General features: G+C 42.7%; 1 protein-coding gene and 1 pseudogene across 4 annotated transcripts in view; both read left to right on the top strand.

Moving 5' to 3' along the window:
- si:ch211-266g18.6 (synaptotagmin-like protein 1) overlaps positions 1–8406 on the top strand; it is a 53015-nt gene extending 44609 nt beyond the window's left edge. For all 4 annotated transcript variants that reach the window (XM_024429703.2, XM_024429704.2, XM_024429702.2 and 1 more), the window contains 3 exons: positions 843–942; positions 7533–7738; positions 8002–8406. In XM_024429703.2, coding sequence (XP_024285471.1) covers positions 843–942; positions 7533–7738; positions 8002–8141 — 446 coding nt within the window. In that variant the 3' untranslated portion in view covers positions 8142–8406. The remainder of the gene's footprint in view (positions 1–842; positions 943–7532; positions 7739–8001) is intronic.
- An 11285-nt stretch (positions 8407–19691) lies between these two features.
- Positions 19692–21325, top strand: part of LOC112255721 — a 23855-nt pseudogene continuing 22221 nt past the window's right edge.

Below are 21325 nucleotides of genomic sequence, written 5' to 3'. Positions count from 1 at the left end.
GAAGAGTGTGGAAAGCTGTCATCAAGCAAAGTGTAGCTATTTGATGCATCTCAAATATATTTTGATTTGTTTAACATGTTTGTTTACTTCAATGATTCCATGTGTGTCATTTCATAGTTTTGATGTCTTCACTATTATTCTACAATGTAGAAAATAGTACAAATAAAGAAAAACCTCTTTAATGAGTTGGTGTGTCCAAACTTTTGACTGGGACTGTATGTTTAACCTTTATTTTAGGCACGTCAACAACAAATGTAGTGCACATTTTGCAGACCTCAATCAATTAGTGTCATAAAACAATTATCCATTTTTCTTACTAAACCGCTTCCTCCCCTAGCAATTTAACAATCTACAAAAATACAATATCACACTTATCTCACAATCTACAATTATGGTGCCACTCTGCACACACAAGCTTGTTAGCTAGCTAGCGCAAAGGACATTCAAAGTTCCTTCATAGAAGCTGCTCCTCCTAGGTATAATTCTGTGGACCTAATTCACATGGCATAATGTGATGCCCAGCACTTCAAGCCTCCTTCTCAACCCGCTCTTAATGTCTCCCCACCCGCAACATTTGAGTTACATCTTGCACCATAGGCTACACATCATCAAAGGTTGATTTCACAGGTTAAAAAAGGAACAGAAACTAACAATATAAACCGGTACTTTTTTGGGGTTCAAACCGGTCGGAAAGTGGAACGAAACCAAACCGATTGAATTTTTTTTTGGTTACAACCCTTGAAGAAGACTAGATTAGTCATGTAGTACATATTGAAAGATGTGGGACACTGAATTAGCTCTCTGATCATCAATATTGGATATTGTGCCTTCTCTTCTTGCAGGTGTTGACAAGATTAACTCAGGGGAGGTCCATGTGTGGCTGAAGGAGGCCAGAGAGCTGCGTAAGCTAAAGCCTCAGGGTGTCGACTCCTTTGTGAAGTGGTGAGTAGAAGACAGGTTTAATAGAATGGCGTCTGAGGCATGTATGGTAACATACACGAGTTTAGCGGGTGTAGCAAAATGCTTGTGTTTCTAGCTCTGACAGTGCAGTAATATCTAACAAGTAATATCTAACAATAACACAACATATACCCAATACACACAAATCTAGTAAAGGAATAGAATTAAGAAAATAAAAATATACGGACAAGCGATGTCAGAGCGGCATTGAATGAGATACAGTAGAATAGTATAGGATAACGCAATTTCATATGAGATGGGAAATGAAAGATATGTAGACATTATTAAAGTGACTGGTGTTCCATTTATTAAAGTGGCCAGTGATTTAAAGTCTATGTATATACAGTTGAAAACAGAAGTTTACATACACTTTAGATTAGTCATTAAAACTCGTTTTTCAACCACTCTGAAAATTTATTGTTAATAAACTATAGTTTTGGCAAGTCGGTTAGGACATCTACTTTGTGCATGACACAAGTCATTTTTCCAACAATTGTTTACAGACAGATTATTTCACTTATAATTCACTGTATCACAATTCCAGTGGGTCAGAAGTTTACATACACTGAGATGACTGTGCCTTTAAACAGCTTGGAAAATTGCAGAAAATTATGTCATGGCTTTAGAAGCTTCTGATAGGCTAATTGACATAATTTGAGTCAATTGGAGGTGTACCTGTGGATGTATTTCAAGGCCTACCTTCAAACCCAGTGCCTCTGGTAAACATCATGGGAAAATCAAAAGAAATCAGCCTAAAAGGTGTACCTGTGGAGGTGTACCTGTGGATGTATTTCAAGGCCTACCTTCAAACCCAGTGCCTCTGGTAAACATCATGGGAAAATCAAAAGAAATCAGCCTAAAACTCAGAAAACAATTGTAGTTCTCCACAAGGCTGGTTCATCCTTGGGAGCAATTTCCAAACTCCTGAAGGTACCATGCTCATCTCAACAATAGTACGCAAGTATAAACACCATGTGACCACGCAGCCGTCATACCGCTCAGGAAGGAGATGCAGTCTGTCTCCTAGAGATGAACGTACTTTGGTGAGAAAAGTGCAAATCAATCCCAGAACAACAGCAAAGGACCCTGTGAAGATGCTGGAGGAAACGGGTACTAAAGAATCTATATCCACAGTAAAACGAGTCCTATATCGACATAACCTGAAAGGCCGCTCAGCAAGGAAGAAGCCACTGCTCATAAACCGCCATAAAAAAAGCCAGACTACGGTTTGCAACTGCACATGGCGACAAAGATCACACATTTTGGAGAAATGTCCTCTGGTCTGCTGAAACAAAAATAGAACTGTTTGGCCATAATGACCATCGTTATGTTTAGAGGAAAAAGGGGGCGACTTGCAACCCGAAGGACACCATCCTATCCGTGAAGCACGGGGGTGGCAGCATCATGTTGTGGGGGTGCTTTGCTGCAGGAGGGACTGGTGCACTTCACAAAATAGATGGCATTATGAGAAGGAAAAATACGTGGATATATTGAAGCAACATCTCAACACATCAGTCAGGAAGTTAAAGCTTGGTCGCAAATGGGTCTTCCAAGTGGACAATAACCCCATGCATACTTCCAAAGTTGTGGTAAAATGGCTTCAGGACAAAAAGTCAAGGTATTGAAAGTGGCCATCACAAAGCCCTGACCTCAATCCTATAAAACATTTGTGGGCAGAGCTGAAAAGGCGTGTGCGAGCAAGGAGGCCTACAAACCTGACTCAGTTACACCAGCATTGTCAGGAGGAATGGGACAAAATTCATCCAACTTATTGTGGGAATCTTGTGGAAGGCTACCCGAAACGTTTGACCCAAGTTAAACAATTTAAAGGCAATGCTACCAAATACTAACTGAGTGTATGTGAACTTCTGACCCACTGGGAATGTGATGAAAGAAATAAAAGCTGAAATAAATCCTCTCTCTCTATTATTCTGACATTTCGCATTCTTAAATTAAATTGGTGATCTTAACTGACCTAAGACATGGAATTTGTACTAGGATTAAATGTCAGGATTTGTGAAACGGAGTTGAAATGTAATTGGATAAGGTGTATGTAAACTTCCGACTTCAACTGCATTTTTTTATTTTTCCCCCTTTTCTCCCCATTTTTCGTGGTATCCAATTGTTAGTAGTTACTATCTTGTCTCATCGCTACAACTCCCGTATGGGCTCGGGAGAGACGAAGGTCGAAAGCCATGCGTCCTCCGAAACACAACCCAACCATGCTGCACTGCTTCTTAACACAGTGCGCATCCAACCCGGAAACCAGCCGCACCAATGTGTCGGTGGAAACACCGTGCACCTGGCGACCTGGTTAGCGTGCACTGCGCACGGCCCGCCACAGGAGTCGCTAATGCGCGATGAAACAAGGATATCCCTACCGGCCAAACCCTCTCTAACCCGGACAACCTCCCGGCTGCCACAGAGCCTGGGCGTTAACCCAGAGTCTCTGGAGGCACAGCAGAGTCTCTGGAGGCACAGCTACCACTGCGATGCAGTGCCCTAGACCACTGCGCTGCCCGGGAGGCCTAACTGTATTTTATAATGTAAAAAGATTCTGGGCTAACAATTTTTTGAAATAATACATTAATAAAAAACGAAATACTGCAGTTTCCTCAGAGCAAGAAGCGAGGCAGCCTGTCGACGCCATTTTCACGACTCTCCATATTTTGTCTCAAATAATACTTTAAATGTATTTATTTTACCTTTATTTTGACAGGCAGTCATGCTGAGACCAAGGGCACTTTTGGAGGCGAGCCCTGTAATTACAATAATATACACATCAATACCAAAGTGAAATGTAAACCAGAGATAGAAAACAAACACATTATTCAGGAAAAAGGTTCTCAATCAGCCATCTGAATTTACTCAATGCCATCCTGGATTAAATAGGGTAAACGATCAATGGGTGAGTGAATTATCTTCACTTTATGCCCTACAATTTGCAAACACTCTGATGCATCATGTCAATACCACCAGGAGCTTGGTCTCTCTCTGCAACTGCATTTGTACCAATCTCAAACGCAAGTGGGCCTACACTTGATATCATACTTCCAAAATATCAAACTTTTGAATGACTCCGCTCGTTTATTGACAATGGTGCTGGCTCCGCCAAGCCCTCACACATTGGGCAACAGGTACATTGTTATGCTTTTATTGTTGGTCTCTGGTAATGTGCGACCAAACCCTGGGCCTGTAGATACCCTGCAATCTCTACCGACTCCCTATGATTTTCGAAAACAGAGCAGGTTTTGGCCTCTGTTAATCTCAGAAGTCTATTTCCAAAAATAGACATGATTAGAATATGGGGCAATATGACAAATGCAAAACTGGGTAATCAACAGAGCAGTTTTATTCATAAAACCTCCAGCAACCAGAACCACAAACAAATGGTTACAAAACCCATTGCGCACCAGAGAAAACGTGCACTTACAATAAACAATTCCGCACAAATACATGGGGGGAAAAGAGGGTTAAATACACAACATATCACGAGGGAAATTGAGAACAGGTGTGTGACAAGACAAAACAAATGGAACATGAAAAGTGGATCGATGATGGCTAAAAGACCGGCGACGCCGAGCACCGTCCGAACAAAGAGCGGAACCGACTTCGGCAGAAGTTGTGACAGTACCCCCTCCCTCCTTGACGCGCGGCTCCAGCAACGCGCCGGCACCGGCCTCGGGGACGACCCGGAGGGCGAGGAGCAGGGTGATCCGGACGGAGACCGTGGAACTCCTGCAGCATTGAAGGGTCCAACACGTCCTCGACTGGAAACCAGCACCTCTCGTCCGGACCACACCCCTCCCACTCCACGAGGTACTGAAGGCCACTCACCCGATGCCTCGAATCCAGTATGGATTGAACGGAGTATGCCGGGGCCCCCTCGATGTCCAGAGGGGGCAGAGGAACCTCCCGCACCTCAGACTCCAGGAGAGGAGACCAGCCACCACTGGCCTGAAGAGAGACACATGGAACGAGGGGTTAATACGGTAATCGGGGGGAAGCTGTAACCCGTAACAAACCTTGTTCACTCTCCTCAGGACTTTAAATGGCCCCACAAACTGCAGGCCAAGCTTCCGGCAGGGCGGGCATAGGGGCAGGTTTCAGGTCGAGAGCCAGACCCGGTCCCCCGGTCCGAACACCGCCTGCTCAATGTCCGCGTCCAGCTAGCACACCAACGGTGTTACCAGGCAGGAAGCTGGAAGTATGGGAGTATTATGCATGGGCTGCTCCTCTTTGTCATACAGCCGGGACAGTGCATCTGCTTTCACGTTCTGGGAGCCTGGTCTGTAGGACAGGATGATAACAAAATGGGTGAAAAACATGGCCCACCTTGCCTGACGAGTGTTCAGTCTCCTCGCTGCCTGGATGTACTCCAGATTGTGGTGGTCAGTCCAGATGAGAAAAGGGTGTTTAGCCCCCTTAAGCCAATGTCTCCACGCCAACAGCTCCCAGTCCCCCACGTCATAGTTTCGGTGGCGTACCCGAGCGCTGAGAGAGCACAGCTCCTATCCTAGCCTCGGACGCATTCACCTCAACTATGAACGCCAAAGAGAGATCCGGATGGGCCAGCACGGGAGCCGAGGTAAACAGAGCCCTCGGGTGACCAAAAGCCCTGTCCGCTTCAGCCGACCACTGTAAATGTACCGGGCCCCCCTTCAGCAGTGAGGTAATGGAAGCCGCTACCTGACCAAATCCCCGGATAAACCTCCGGTAGTAGTTGGCAAACCATAAGAAACAAATGCACAGGATTGAAATAGTCTACAATCCATGCTTCATCTAGATATGTTAGTGCCAATAAATAAATGTAAAATATTGATGGGGTTTACAGAGGAGTGTAAATTATTTTTTATTTTTTTCATGTTGTATTGTTGTATTTTAATTCTGTAATGTATTGATTGTTGCTGCCTTCTTGGCCAGATCTCCCTTGAAAAAGACATTCTGGGTCTCAATGGGCTTTTCCTTGTTAACCTCACCTGGGTAAGGCCAACATCCAGTGAAATTGCAGAGCGCCAAATTCAAATACAGAAGTACCCTATAATATAACATACAAGTATTTTTTTACATAGGTTTAAAGATTAACTTCTTGTGAATCCAACCACGGTGTCAGATTTAAAAAATGTTTTACGGCAAAAGCATACCTTACGATTATTTGAGAACATCGCCCTGCAGACAAATCATTACAAACAGTAACCAGCCAAGTAGAAGAGTTACACAAGTCAGAAATAGAGATAAAATGAATCACTTACCTTTGATCTTCATATGGTTGCACTCAGAAGACAGTAATTTACTCAATAAATGTTTGTTTTGTTCGATAAAGTCTCTTTATATCCAAAAACCTCTGTTTTTGTTTGTGCGTTTTCTTCAGTAATCCACAGGCTCAAACGCAGTCACAACAGGCAGACAAAAAAATCAAAATTGTATCCGTAAAGTTCATAGAAACATGTCAAACGATGTTTATATTCAAGCCTCAGGTTGTTTTTAGCCAAAATAATCGATAATATTTCAACCGGACAATAATGTTGTCAATATAAAAGGTAAACAAGAAAGGCACTCTCTCGGTCGCGTGCATGAAAAACCTCTGTGACACTGCAGGGTCCACTCATTCAGACTGCTCTTACTCTCTTATTTTTCAGAATACAAGCCTGAAACAATTTGTAAAGACTGTTGACATCTAGTGGAAGGCATAGGAACTGCAAATTGAGTCCTAAGTCAATGGATACTGTAATGGCATTGAATAGAATACTACAAAACAAAAATACATCCTGAGTGGATTTTTCTCAGGTTTTCACCTGCCAAATCAGTTCTGTTATACTCAGACACTATTTTAACAGTTTTGGAAACTTTCGAGTGTTTTCTATCCAAATCTACCATATGCATATCCTATCTTCTGCTCCTGAATAGCAGGCAGTTTAATTTGGCACGCTTTTCATCCAAAATTCCGAATGCTGCCCCCTACCCTAGAGAAGTTAAATAAAGGTTTGAGATTATTCCAAGTGTAAGGTGTAAAAAACAAAGCTCATTTACCTAATAGTAGAAAGCAGATCATTCTATCGACGTTCCTACCGGTCCTAGACGATGGAGATATCATCCATATGAATGCAGCTGCCACTTCACTAAAGCCATTAGATGCGATTTACCATAGTGTACTACGTTTTATTACGGGTGACAGGTTTAGTACACATCACTGCATTCTCTACCAAAAGAGCTGACCCCCTTTGATGTCACGTAGCTCCATTCATTGCTTACATTTTATTTATAAAGCTCTTTTTCAAAAACAACCACTGTACCCAACATCATTGTTAACCTTTAGACGTATGAGTTACCATACCCGGTCTCAGGGATGGCTAACTCTGGGAAAGTCCTTCGGTCTCTACAGAGTTAGAAAGCGAGAGGCATATTTTTTCTCAGCTTCTTAATGAAGTCATGTGTTATTTTTTTTATTATAGCTTATCATCTATCCAGATGCACAGATATTTTCAAACACAGACACCATATGCTAAAGTCATATATGCTAGCGTAATTTTAATGTGCGATAGAAAACAAAATGATTGCATTTTCTACGTCAGTTACATGTTGCCTGACACAAGCAAGAAGAGTCGTCAGAAGACGCGGGTGGTGAAGAAGAGCCAAAAGCCTGTGTATAACCACGCCATGGTGTACGACGGTTTCCGTGCCGGAGAGGTCAGAGAGGCTTGCTGCGAGCTGACTGTGTGGGACCACAACAAACTCTCCAATCAGTTCCTGGGAGGGGTGCGCCTCAGTCTGGGCACAGGTGATTGTTAAACACCATTTTGTCATGATGCTACTTGTGCTTTACTCATGCTTGACAAATGTCTGTGATAGTACGTTTTGTAAATTTGTTACGAAAGGTAATCAATTTCCATGGCTGAAGCACTAAAAACATAGTTAACAACTGAAAAAATTAAGTATGAGATGCTACCATAGTTCGCCTTTGATTTCGGTATAGAAGTTGTCACTCAATATTTTGCAATGGCTTACTTTTCTGAAATGCCTTACTTTTCTGTTTGACTCCAGGACAAAGCTATGGCAAAAATGTGGACTGGATGGAATCTGTCAATGAGGAAATTCAACTTTGGGAAAATATGCTATCAAGTCCAGATGCTTGGGTGGAGGGTGAGATCCCCCTTCGTTCCTCTATGACCCCGAGGAAGTAGAATAAATCAGTGCCGGGAGCGCAGCGGTAGTGCTAGAGTCAAATATGCGCATATTTCCATAAGCAACACTTTTCAACTTTCTACCCTCTTCAACTGTACTCCATAATCTACATTCTAACTTTTCTGAATAAAGGAAAACAAATATATCAGGAGGATGAGGTTCGGTAAGAGGTAATTACTGCTCAGAACCTTTTTCTTGTGATAGATAGTCTTGATTGTGATTAATCAAAGTATAAATTAAAATTAAAATTAGAATTGCAATGCATATTTTTTTCAGTGTATTTTTTTATTCACTTATACTTTTACTTACAGTACCAGTCAAAAGTTTGGACACATCTACTCATTCCAGGGTTTTTCTTAATGTTTACTATTTTCTACATTGTAGAATAATAGTGAAGACATCACAACTATGACATTTTTATTTTACCTTTTTAACTAGGCAAGTCAGTTAAGAACAAATTCTTATTTACAGTGACAGCCTGTTCAGGGGCAAAACTACATATTTTTACCTTGTCAGCTCAGGGATTCAATTGAGCAAACTTTCGGTTACTGGCCCAATGCTCTAACCACTAGGCTACCTGTCACCCCAAAACATAACACATATGGAATCATGCAGTAACCACAAAAGTGTTAATATATTGAAGATTCTTCAAAGGAGCCACCCTTTGCCTTGATGACAGCTTTGTACACTCTTAGCATTCTCTCAACCAGCTTCACCTGGAATGATTTTCCAACAGTCTTGAAGGAGTTGATGAGAGGAATCACTTGAAGCCATTGCGGTCTGGTCAGTTCTTAGTTTTACTCAAAGGATTATGTTGTTAGCAAAAGCAAATTATGTTATTCTTCAATAACACAAACTCCAAAGAGAATCGGGGGAGAAAATAGGTTTATTCAGAGAGGACAAATCAAGATGTTATGCTGGGAGTCAGATGTTCAGTCTCCCTGTCCGAAGCTTTTCCCCCAGAATAAAGGAACAGGATGCAATTTATAACCCCTCCACCCTAGCCTGGGGTTGTCCAATCAGAAGTCCTTGCCACATGGCCAAATAACAAGTATCTCACTCCAGACTCATTGTACAGACCAATGAAAATGTTGCCCACGTAGAACACGTTGCTCTGAGTTCAGGAGTGACATTCCACAGATTCTAACAGATGTTGAACTGAAACCCAACTCCTATTACCATTCCATATTGACCATTAGTACTCTCACTTTTAGTTTAGTCCTCTCAAACTCTCATACTCTGCGTTGTGTAGTTATCTTCAAAATATTCATACATTGGTGTCTGCCTCCATTTCAGAAAAGCCTGCCTTGGGGGAGGGACAGGGCCAGAGCACGAAACACTGCCCCACACAAGTTGTAGTCTTCCAGAGACTGGAAAAATGTTTCAGCTTATATATTTAGCAATGAATCCACTGGTAGGAGCATTGCTGAAAGAAGTCCAATGTCTCTATCGAACAAGGACAACCATATCTTCACGCATAAAAAATTATAATGCGAACAATATCACACGAAATGCCACAAATAGGACAAAATGTATGTTCAGTTCTCACAATACACCGGAAGCCGTCAGCGCGCATAGCCCAGACCTGACTTCCCCCTGGGAAATTATGTGTGAAACATATCTGACTGACATAGAAATGGCTCTGTACATGATGAAAACAAGCCCAGATTCACCCAGGGTGAAAGTCCCTTTTAATTTGGACTTTATCAATGAGAATTGATACTCCTCTGGATCTTAAGGAGTAGGTGGAGGACAATGCCAACTCATTCCAAACTTACCAAAACCTTTCACTTTCTGTTGCTGATAGGAGAGTTTCTTGTAAAAAAACTGATGTTGGCATAATTATTATTTAAATAAAAAGCAGCTGGATCATCCAGAGAGCCTGAGTGGGCTCCCGAGTGGGGCAGCGGTCGAAGGCACTGCATCTCAGTTTAAGAGGCTTCACTTCAGTCCCTGGTTCAAATCCAGGCTGAATCACAACCGGCTGTGAGTACCATACGGTGGCGCACAATTGGCCCAGCGTTGTCTGAGTTTTGCCGAGGTAGGCCATCAATGTAAATAATAATCTTTCTTAACTGACTTACCAGGTTAAATAAAGGTTAAATAAATAAAGAGCAGGGGTAGTATAGTGACTTGTAACATCAATGCAACATCCGTCTGCTCTAGGCACTGGTGGAGCCAAAGCGAGGGCATCCATCTATTCAATTGACTTTTCATGTTCAGTTGGCCTAGCTACATTTCTTTTACATTCCACCTTGACATCCAATGAATTTATTTATTTTGATATAATTGCCCAACGAAAAGCTGGAAATAATGATTTAAAGGTGCATAATTGTGGGCTTCGCGCACATAGCCTGCTTGTTTGTCTCTCTCTTTTATAAACATGTTTTAAAAGGAAGGCAGAGATAGCAACAACAATAAAAGTACACTGTGCTTACAATTTCAGCATCTTAGGCTGTATGACATCTGATCTCTCCCAGTCTTTTTTCACATATGGTTCCATTTCAATTATTCTGGCCCACTTAGACCTTTTATAGCCTATCAGCTGGGGAGCGTTCAAAAATAATTGTCCAGATCATAGCAATCATCACGTTGTTTTGTTCACTTGTCAATGTTACTTAAACAAATAGACCATGGCTATAACCTACCAAATAAGTGGTTGTCATTTAGGCTACATAGCCAATAGTCATTAAAGTGTTATTAATTTAGACAGATTGCCTGAGTGGTGCTGTGATTATCTTTTGAATAGGCATGTGAGAGAATATATTAACAGCACCTACCTTTGTCTTTTGTGTCTTTGATGTGGTGGGGTGTAATAGTCCATAGTTTATTAATTTCAGTAGCCTAAACAGTTCAATAGTCCATTGCCCCTTCTGTTGGACATTGTCTGTTGAGAGGCTATCCTGTAGTCTATACATTTCGTTCATTGTCATTTCCAACGTTCTCCAGGATCATTGTCATTTCCAACGTTCTCCAGGAATCGGGTAGCTTCTATTGCTGATTTCAGTGTGATATCTCCTTCCATTTGACCCGTAGTGGTACGTTTTTCTGCCAATTTTATTCTTTATGGGGTCGAATTCTCTGCGTTTCATGTAGAGGTCCCTGCTCAAGTCAGCGTTGATGTAGATCCGATGGTACTCATACATCAAAATGTCAGACTCCCCGAACTCTTTGGCTTGGATGGCCAGTCGTAGAAATGATTTGTCCCTATAGTTAAGGAACTTAAAATAATAATAATTATATCCAAAACAGTATACTTGCAGCGAAGCCGCTCAACAACTACACCATACCAGTCATCCAACACATAGAAGCATCCAGGGTCAATGCCCAGCCCAAGGGCACATTGACAGATCTCCCACCAGTTCCAAAAAACGTGAACCCGAAACCTAAAAGATCCTCCCACAATTCCCCAATAGTTGTCCCTCAACCATGTGAGACCCCTCCCACAGTCCCCCCCCCCAAGAAGAAAAATACAAATAATTACAATCCCACCCCCAAAACCACCCCAATATACCAACAACCAAGAGAATGAACTAAAGATTTAAAAAAAAGAGAAAGACAGAAAATAATAATCGATAATTACAAATTAAAAAGACATCAAGGACAACTAAAATCATAAAAGCAGCCCATTTTATAGGTAAACTGCAGAGTAATGAAAATTGTCAAAGACTCCAGCCACGCTAGTCAAAGACTGTTCTCTCTGCTACCACACAGCAAGCGGTACCGGAGCAGCTTCTAAACAGCTTCTACCCCCAAGCCATTTATTTTATTTTTTTATTTTTATTTATCTGTTATTTTACCAGGTAAGTTGACTGAGAACACGTTCTCATTTGCAGCAATGACCTGGGGAATAGTTACAGGGGAGAGGATGGGGATTAATGAGCCAATTGTAAACTGGGGATTATTAGGTGACCATGATGGTTTGAGGGCCAGATTGGGAATTTAGCCAGAATTTAGCCAGCCATAAGACTCCTGAATATCTAGTCAAATGGCTACCCAGACTATTCACATTGTCCCCCCTCCCTTAGGCATAGTCACGTTAATAACTCTACCTACATGTACATACTACCTAAACTAACAGGTGCCCCCGCACTTTGACTCCTGTGCCCCCGGCACCCTCCTGTATATAATGTATAATCCTGTATACAATGTACTGCTCCTCTTTAATTGCTTGTTACTTTTATCTCCTATCCATATTTTTGGAGACTGCACTGTCGGTTAGGGGCTCATAAGTAAGCATTATACATATATCTCTCACACACACACACACACATACACAGTATACATATACTGTTTATACTATACAAATCGAGGTGAGGGTGATGGAAATGCTTTTGGCAGTTGATCTGCTTCTGTTCTGTGGGTGGCACTGTGTGCTCTTTTCGAGGGATGGGTCCAGGTCTCTCCGGGGCCATGGGATCTGGGGGGTCGGGGGTGGTCTGCCGTAGTGGGGACCAATTGGAGGTTTACTTAGTAGCAATGCAAATGTCATGGTACAGCTATATAGACACTCAATTATCATGTTACTTTTTAATGGTACGTTTGCAAACATACAGTGCCTTGCGAAAGTATTCGGCCCCCTTGAACTTTGACCTTTTGCCACATTTCAGGCTTCAAACATAAAGATATAAAACTGTATTTATTTGTGAAGAATCAACAACAAGTGGGACACAATCATGAAGTGGAACGACATTTATTGGATATTTCAAACTTTTTTAACAAATCAAAAACTGAAAAATTGGGAGTGCAAAATTATTCAGCCCCCTTAAGTTAATACTTTGTAGCGCCACCTTTTGCTGCGATTACAGCTGTAAGTCGCTTGGGGTATGTCTCTATCAGTTTTGCACATCGAGAGACTGAAATATTTTCCCATTCCTCCTTGCAAAACAGCTCGAGCTCAGTGAGGTTGGATGGAGAGCATTTGTGAACAGCAGTTTTCAGTTCTTTCCACAGATTCTCGATTGGATTCAGGTCTGGACTTTGACTTGGCCATTCTAACACCTGGATATGTTTATTTTTGAACCATTCCATTGTAGATTTTGCTTTATGTTTTGGATCATTGTCTTGTTGGAAGACAAATCTCCGTCCCAGTCTCAGGTCTTTTGCAGACTCCATCAGGTTTTCTTCCAGAATGGTCCTGTATTTGGCTCCATCCATCTTCCCATCAATTTGAACCATCTTCCCTGTCCCTGCTGAAGAAAAGCAGGCCCAAACCATGATGCTGCCACCACCATGTTTGACAGTGGGGATGGTGTGGTCAGGGTGATGAGCTGTGTTGCTTTTACGCCAAACATAACGTTTTGCATTGTTGCCAAAAAGTTCAATTTTGGTTTCATCTGACCAGAGCACCTTCTTCCACATGTTTGGTGTGTCTCCCAGGTGGCTTGTGGCAAACTTTAAACAACACTTTTTATGGATATCTTTAAGAAATGGCTTTCTTCTTGCCACTCTTCCATAAAGGCCAGATTTGTGCAATATACGACTGATTGTTGTCCTATGGACAGAGTCTCCCGCCTCAGCTGTAGATCTCTGCAGTTCATCCAGAGTGATCATGGGCCTCTTGGCTGCATCTCTGATCAGTCTTCTCCTTGTATGAGCTGAAAGTTTAGAGGGACGGCCAGGTCTTGGTAGATTTGCAGTGGTCTGATACTCCTTCCATTTCAATATTATCGCTTGCACAGTGCTCCTTGGGATGTTTAAAGCTTGGGAAATCATTTTGTATCCAAATCCGGCTTTAAACTTCTTCACAACAGTATCTCGGACCTGCCTGGTGTGTTCCTTGTTCTTCATGATGCTCTCTGCGCTTTTAACGGACCTCTGAGACTATCACAGTGCATGTGCATTTATACGGAGACTTGATTACACACAGGTGGATTGTATTTATCATCATTAGTCATTTAGGTCAACATTGGATCATTCAGAGATCCTCACTGAACTTCTGGAGAGAGTTTGCTGCACTGAAAGTAAAAGGGCTGAATAATTTTGCACGCCCAATTTTTCAGTTTTTGATTTGTTAAAAAAGTTTGAAATATCCAATAAATGTCGTTCCACTTCATGATTGTGTCCCACTTGTTGTTGATTCTTCACAAAAAAATACAGTTTTATATCTTTATGTTTGAAGCCTGAAATGTGGCAAAAGGTCGCAAAGTTCAAGGGGGCCGAATACTTTCGCAAGGCACTGTAAATAAAGGTTTAAAAAAACACACAAAAAAAACAATAAGCGTACAGAGGCTCATTACCAGCAACCATCACTCCTGTGTTCCAATGTTGTTATCCAATCCATGTTTATCATTTTAAAAGGCTAATTGATCATTAGAAAACCCTTTTGCAATTATGTTAGCACAGCTGAAACTGTTGTTCTGATTAAAGAGGCAATAAAACTGGCCTTCTTTAGACTAGTTGAGTATCTGGAGCATCAGCATTTGTGGGTTTAATTACAGGCTCAAAATGGCCAGAAACAAAAACCTTTCTTCTGAAACTCGTCAGTCTATTCTTGTTTTGTGAAATGAAGGCTATTCCATGTGAGAAATTGCCAAGAAACTGAAGATCTCGTACAACGCTGTGTACTACTCCCTTCACAGAACAGCGCAAACTGGCTCTAACCAGAATTGAAAGAGGAGTGAGAGGCCCTGGTGCACAACTGAGCAAGAAGACAAGTATATTAGTGTGTCTAGTTTGAGAAACAGACGCCTGTCACGACTTCCGCCAAAATCTGTCCCTCTCCTTGTTCGGGCGGCGTTCGGCGGTCGACGTCACCGGTCTTCTAGGCATCGCGGCTCCACTTTTCGTTTTCCATTTGTTGTGTCTTGGTTTTCCGCACACCTGGTTCACATTCCCTCATCTGACTAAATGTATATCACCCTCTGCCCCCCTCCATGTCTGTGTATGGAATCGTTTGTTTGTTACGTGTGGTTCGCTTCAGGCTGGTTTGCGCCGGGTATGTGTTTGACTCGTGTGTTTTGTTTATTGTTCCATTGTGTATTTTGGGAGTTATCGCTGTTTTCCTTGGGCATGAATAAAGTGTGCCTGTTTATCACCCATCTCTGCTCTCCAGCACCTGACTTACCTTCAACCAGTTGCGCACATCACGACAACGCCTCACAAGTCCTCAACTGGCAGCTTCATTAAATAGTACCCGCAAAACACCAGTCTCAATGTCACGTTCTGACCATAGTTCTTTTGTGTTTTTTTTGTTTTAGTGTTGGTCAGGACGTGAGCTGAGTGGGCATTCTATGTTGTGTGTCTAGTTTTCCCATTTCTATGTTTGTTCCGATATGGTTCTCAATCAGAGGCAGGTGTTAGTCATGGTCTCTGATTGGGAACCATATTTAGGTAGCCTGTTTTGTGTTGGGTTTTGTGGCTGGTTGTTTCCTGTATCAATGTTTGCCACACGGGACTGTTTTGGTTTGTTCACATTTATTGTTTTTGTATTTTGTGTTCATGTTGAGTTTTCTTATTAAAACATGGACACTTACCATACCGCATCTTGGTCCGATCCTTGCTACACCTCTTCAGAGGAAGAGGAAGAAATCAGCCGTGACAGAATCACCCACCAACCAAGGACCAAGTCGCGTGGTAACAGGCAGCAGCAGGAGAGGCAGCAGCAGCAGGAGAGGCAGCGATATTTAGAGAAATAGACTTGGGAGGAAATCCTAGACTGGAGAGGACCCTGGACACAGCCAGGGGAATATCGCCGCCCCAAGGAAGAGCTGGAGGCAGCGAAGGCGGAGAGGCGCTGGTATGAGGAGGCAGCACGGTGGCGCGGATGGAAGCCCGAGAGTCAGCCACAAAAATGTATTGGGGGGCGGCACACAGAGAGTATGGCGAAGCCATCCGCCAGATCCGCCAGAGCCGTCAGCCAGCCAGGATCCGCCAGTCAGCCAGGATCCACCAGAGCCGTCAACCAGCCTGAGCTACCTCTCGGTCCTGAGCTACCCCTCGGTCCTGAGCTACCCCTCGGTCCTGAGCTACCCCTCGGTTCTGAGCTACCCCTCGGTCCTGAGCTACCCCTCGGTCCTGAGCTACCCCTCGGTCCTGAGCTACCCTCGGTCCTGAGCTACCCCTCGGCCCTGAGCTACCCCTCGGTCCTGAGCTACCCCTCGGCCCTGAGCTACCCCTCGGCCCTGAGCTACCCCTCGGCCCTGAGCTACCCCTCGGCCCTGAGCTACCCCTCGGTCCTGAGCTACCCCTCGGCCCTGAGCTGCCCCTCAGTCCGGAGGAGTTTCTTTAGTCCAGTGGGGCCCTTTAGTAGGGTTGCCAATCCTAGGTCGGCGGCGAGGGTCGCAGTTCCTAGGAGGAGACTAAAGCGGACAAAGACTATGGTGGAATGCGGTCCACGTCCTGCGCCAGAGCCGCCACTGCGGACAGATGCCCACCCAGACCCTCCCCTATAGGTTCAGGTTTTGCGGCCGGAGTCCGCACCTTGGGGGGGGACACTGTCACATTCTGACCATAGTTCTTTTGTGTTTTCTTTGTTTTAGTGTTGGTCAGGACGTGAGCTGAGTGGGCATTCTATGTTGTGTGTCTAGTTTTCCCATTTCTATGTTTGGCCTGATATGGTTCTCAATCAGAGGCAGGTGTTAGTCATTGTCTCTGATTGGGAACCATATTTAGTTAGCCTGTTTTGTGTTGGGATTTGTAGCTGGTTGTTTCCTGTGTCAGTGTTTGCCACACGGGACTGTTTCGGTTTGTTCACATTTATTGTTTTTGTATTTTGTGTTCATGTTGAGTTTTCTTATTAAAACATGGACACCACGCCGCATCTTGGTCCGATCCTTGCTACACCTCTTCAGAGGAAGAAATCAGCCGTGACACTCAATGTCAACAGTGAAGAGGCAACAACAATTATTTTGTTGTTTCTTTGAGATATTCCTTAAAAAAGGTATGGAATTGTCATATCAAAGTGCTAAACAAATAAATATCAAGGGTTTTTCTTTATTTTCACTATTTTTTACATTGTAGAATATTAGTAAAGACATATTGAATCATGTGGTAACCAAAAAAGTGTTTTTATATTTGATATTTTTTAAATAGCCACCCTCTGCACACTCTTGGCATTCTCTCAACCAGCTTCACCTGGAATGCTTTTCCAACAGTCATGAAGAAGTTCCCACATATGCTGAGCACGTTTTTGGCTGCTTTTCCTTCACTCTGCGGTCCGACTCATCCCAAACCATCTTAATTTGGTTTGAGGTCGGGGGATTGTGGAGGCCAGGTCATCTGATGCAGCACTCCATCACTCTCCTTCTTGGTAAAATAGCCTTTACACAACCTGTAGGTGTGTTGGGTCATTGTCCTGTTGAAAAATAAATTATAGTCTAAAACAGATGGGATGGCATATCTCAATTCGACCATGAAGGCCTGATTCCCACAGTCGCCTATGAAGAGTTGATGTTCTTGATCCTCTGCAGCAGAGGTAACTCTGGGACTTCCATTCCTATGGCGGTCCTCATGAGAGCCAGTTTCATCATAGCGCTTGATGGATTTTGCGACTGCATTTGAAGAAAATTTCCATATAGACTGACCTTCATGTCTTAAAGTAATGAGGGACTCGTTTCTTTTTTCTTATTTGAGCTGTTCTTGCCATAATATGGACTTGGTATTTTACCAAATAGGGCTGTCTTCTGTATACCACCCCTCCCTTTTCACAACACAACTGATTGGCTCAAACACATTAAGAAGGATAGAAATTCCACAAATGTACTTTTATCGAAGTACACCTGTTAATTTAAATGCATTCCAGCTGACTAAATCATGAAGCTGGTTGAGAGAATGCCAAGAGTGTTGAAAGCTGTCATCAAGATGAATCACAAATATAAAATATATTCTGATTTGTTTCACACTTTTTTGGTTACTACTTGATTCCATATGTGTTATTTCATTGTTTTGATGTCTGTGGCGGAAGAATCAGAATTAGTTGGGTAACATAGATAATTAATATGTCTTATCTGCATAATAATATGCTTATGTGATATACTTGTTATTAGAATGTATCCCTTCGGACTCTGGTGTTGGCAGTTGCACTTCTCAGTCACCTGGGGCCCAGAGAGGGGAGAGGTCAGGCTTGTCTTTCACATGTCCCTGGTGCTATGCAGAATATCAGAATGGGAAGAAGACAGGAGGGAACATTGTCTTCATATGTGAATGTGCCTTTACCTATTCTTAAACCCTGTGAAGGAATGGCGTAATTAATGGGGAACCAATTACTTGTCTCCACAATATCTGTGTGCCAGTCACTCCCTCCCTTGGCATTGGGGGATGTGTGTGGCAGTGTCTGGAACCATTGTATGTCATCTCTGATGTTGCACTTATCCTGGGATAGTGTATGACCTAGAGGCTCACTCCCCTCACGGAGCTTGTCCAGGAGAGAGGTCAAGGAAGGGGTTTTACTTGAGATGGGAGTATCTGGGGTTGACAATTGATTTATGCAATTGGTCGAGTTAATGTTTCTGTTCTATACTGTACCAGGGAGAGATGGTTCCAGTTTGGAGTCGGAGGACCAGACACTGGTCTATACAATGAAAACTGTTTACACAGCAGATACTGTCTGCTATGTATTATAGGTATCTTTCATACAGATACATACATACCTTGTGACCCATTCTATATATCTGTTGTTTGTCATGTAGGTTGAAAGGGGTGTATCTTGGCTATAAAAGACCTTTGTACTTGTCTTGCCGCTCTCAACGGATCATCAGAAACTGTGATTCGTCGACCAGCCCTCGCTATTGCAAAGCTCTCCCTGTTAAATATTTAGTTTAAGTATAACTCTGACTTGTGTGATAGGTTTGTCATCATTTGATTGTAAAGAAATGAACCACCACGTCTTTACTATACTTTTTTTGTTATTTAACTTCTTGAATTAGATTAACGCACCGGTGCATCAAGGTGGTTAAATGTATTACTGATGCAACATTATCTTCTTGATACATTTGCAGATATGTGGTAGTGGAGCACGGGCCAGAGGTCACACGGTGTGTTGTGAAAATCTGTAATTAATGCTTTATAATGTTTTTAAAATTGTATAACTTCCTTAATTTTGCCAGACCCCGGGAAGAGTAGCTGCTGCCTTGGCTATTGGAGATCCATAATAAACACAAGTAGTCTAAAATCAAGTATACTGTATGCACACTTGCTATAATTCCAATCAGGATAGGAAGACGAGTGAGATTCATTTTGTGCCTGAAATTAGAATGCTTTATTATTGTGTTTGTCAGTCAATAAACGTTAGCATGTACTGTAGTGGCGTCTGTTTTTTCACTGTGTTCTGCTCACTAAATGTTTCTTTCTAGGCTTTATAGCCATACAGTTAAAGAACGCAGCATTGCAACTTTACTTTCCATCTGATGTATAGACACTACAATACACACTACCCAAAGGTACCTGGAGGCCAGTGTTTGTAACAACTTAAGTACTGAAAAATACACAGTTAATCTATTACTGTATTACATAACATAACCACCTATGGTTTAAATTGTTCAATATTGTTTCCACGGGATGGACCCCCTGTTTCTGAGGAAGAGGAGATGAGAGACGAGCCAGCAGGAGAAATGGCACGAGAGGAGACAGGAGGAGAGCAGAAAGAGGAGGCCGCAGACAGAGGGCTGCAAGAGAGGAGGACAGGGCAGAGAGAGCAGTGGCAAGACAAGAGGGTGAAGAACAGAGTTCAAGAGAGGACCAGAGGGCTTCCAAGTAAGAAATACACAATGTACTTTGTGGCTGAAAGTTATTTTTTTGAAAACCTTTTGGTAAGTTATTTGTTCGTGTGGGTCTACTTTTAGAAGATCAGCCACAGCCAGTGTGCTGTGACTCAGACCCCAAAACAAAAGCCATGATCATGTCTTCTCCCTTAGTTGCTTAGGGGTGTTCATTCACTCCCACTGTTCTTAATAATTCAAAAGCATTGGATTGGTATTGAAGTGGTTGTTTCAACTGTGGTTTACAAGCTAAGGTTAGTGTAGCTTCCTGATAACACCAAATGAATGGTTTTGAATTATTGAATGGGAGTGAATGAGTGCATAGGTAAAGGAAAACAATAGCCTCGAAGTTCGAACTGAATCATGTTATGTTTCACTAATGTTTTGCTTCACCAATTCAGCCTGGCATTCCTGTCTGTACTGAGGGGTGTTTTATAAAACTTTTTCAGAAACTGGACGCTTCTTGCTTTTAAGGGAAAGGGGGATACCTAGTCAGTTGCACAACTGAATGCATTCAACCCAACCCCTCTGAAATGTATCATCATACCAATGATGATAAATGTGTGAAGTTATTCATTATCTCGTTTTAGTTTTTAAAGATATCCTAAAGGGTTTTGAACTTATATATGAATATGCAAATGTTGTGTATCTATGTCTCTGCCTTTAAAGGTAGACTTAGCAAGACGACAAAGATGCACAAAGTAACAGCAGAAGTGGGTCAATTTCCATAACAACTAAAGAGCATTGAAGCATGAGGCTTAACTTCTCTGCTGTTTTGGTCCCGTAATTACCACGTTGTATTAGCGTGAATCGAACACATACACAGATACTCTGTGTGTCACACCCTGATCAGGTTCACCTGTCCTTGTGATTGTCTCCACCCCCTCCAGGTGTCATTTATTATCCCCGGTGTATATTTCCCCGTGTTTCCTGTCTCTGTGCCAGTTATTCTTGTTTGCCAAGTCAACCAGACGGTTTTTTGCTCCTATTTTTCCCTGTCTCTGTTTGTTTCTATTCCTCCTGGTTTCAACCTTTGCCTGTCCTGACTCCGAACCCGCTGGCCTGACCACTCTAACTGTTCTGACTACCAGCCTGCCTATCCCCTTGTACTGTTTTGGACTCGGATCTGGTTTCTGACCCCTGCCTGGCCGGACCTCTAGACTGCCTATCATCTGGTACTGTTTGGACTCTGACCTGGTTTATGAACTCTTGCCTGTCCCCGACCTGCCTTTGTCTACTCCCTTTGTTACAATAAATATCGGAGCTCTACCATCTGCCTCCTGTGTCTGCATTTTGGTCTCACCTTGTGCCCTTATGCTGTGTGACTGTGCGAAGACAAGTCTTGCATCGAAATCATCACAATATCTGCGGTGTTGCTCTCTCTCTACTGCACCTGCTGTTTTGGCCTTTCTAGGAGTTTTTCCTAGCCACTGTGCTTCTACATCTGCATCACTTGCTGTTTAGGGTTTTAGGCTGGGTCTCGGTAT

This window comes from Oncorhynchus tshawytscha, linkage group LG08 (genome assembly GCF_018296145.1).
Source record: "Oncorhynchus tshawytscha isolate Ot180627B linkage group LG08, Otsh_v2.0, whole genome shotgun sequence".
Lineage (NCBI taxonomy): Eukaryota > Metazoa > Chordata > Actinopteri > Salmoniformes > Salmonidae > Oncorhynchus > Oncorhynchus tshawytscha.
The sequence above is the reverse complement of the archived record's forward strand: the minus strand, read 5'-3'. Positions and strand labels throughout refer to the sequence as shown.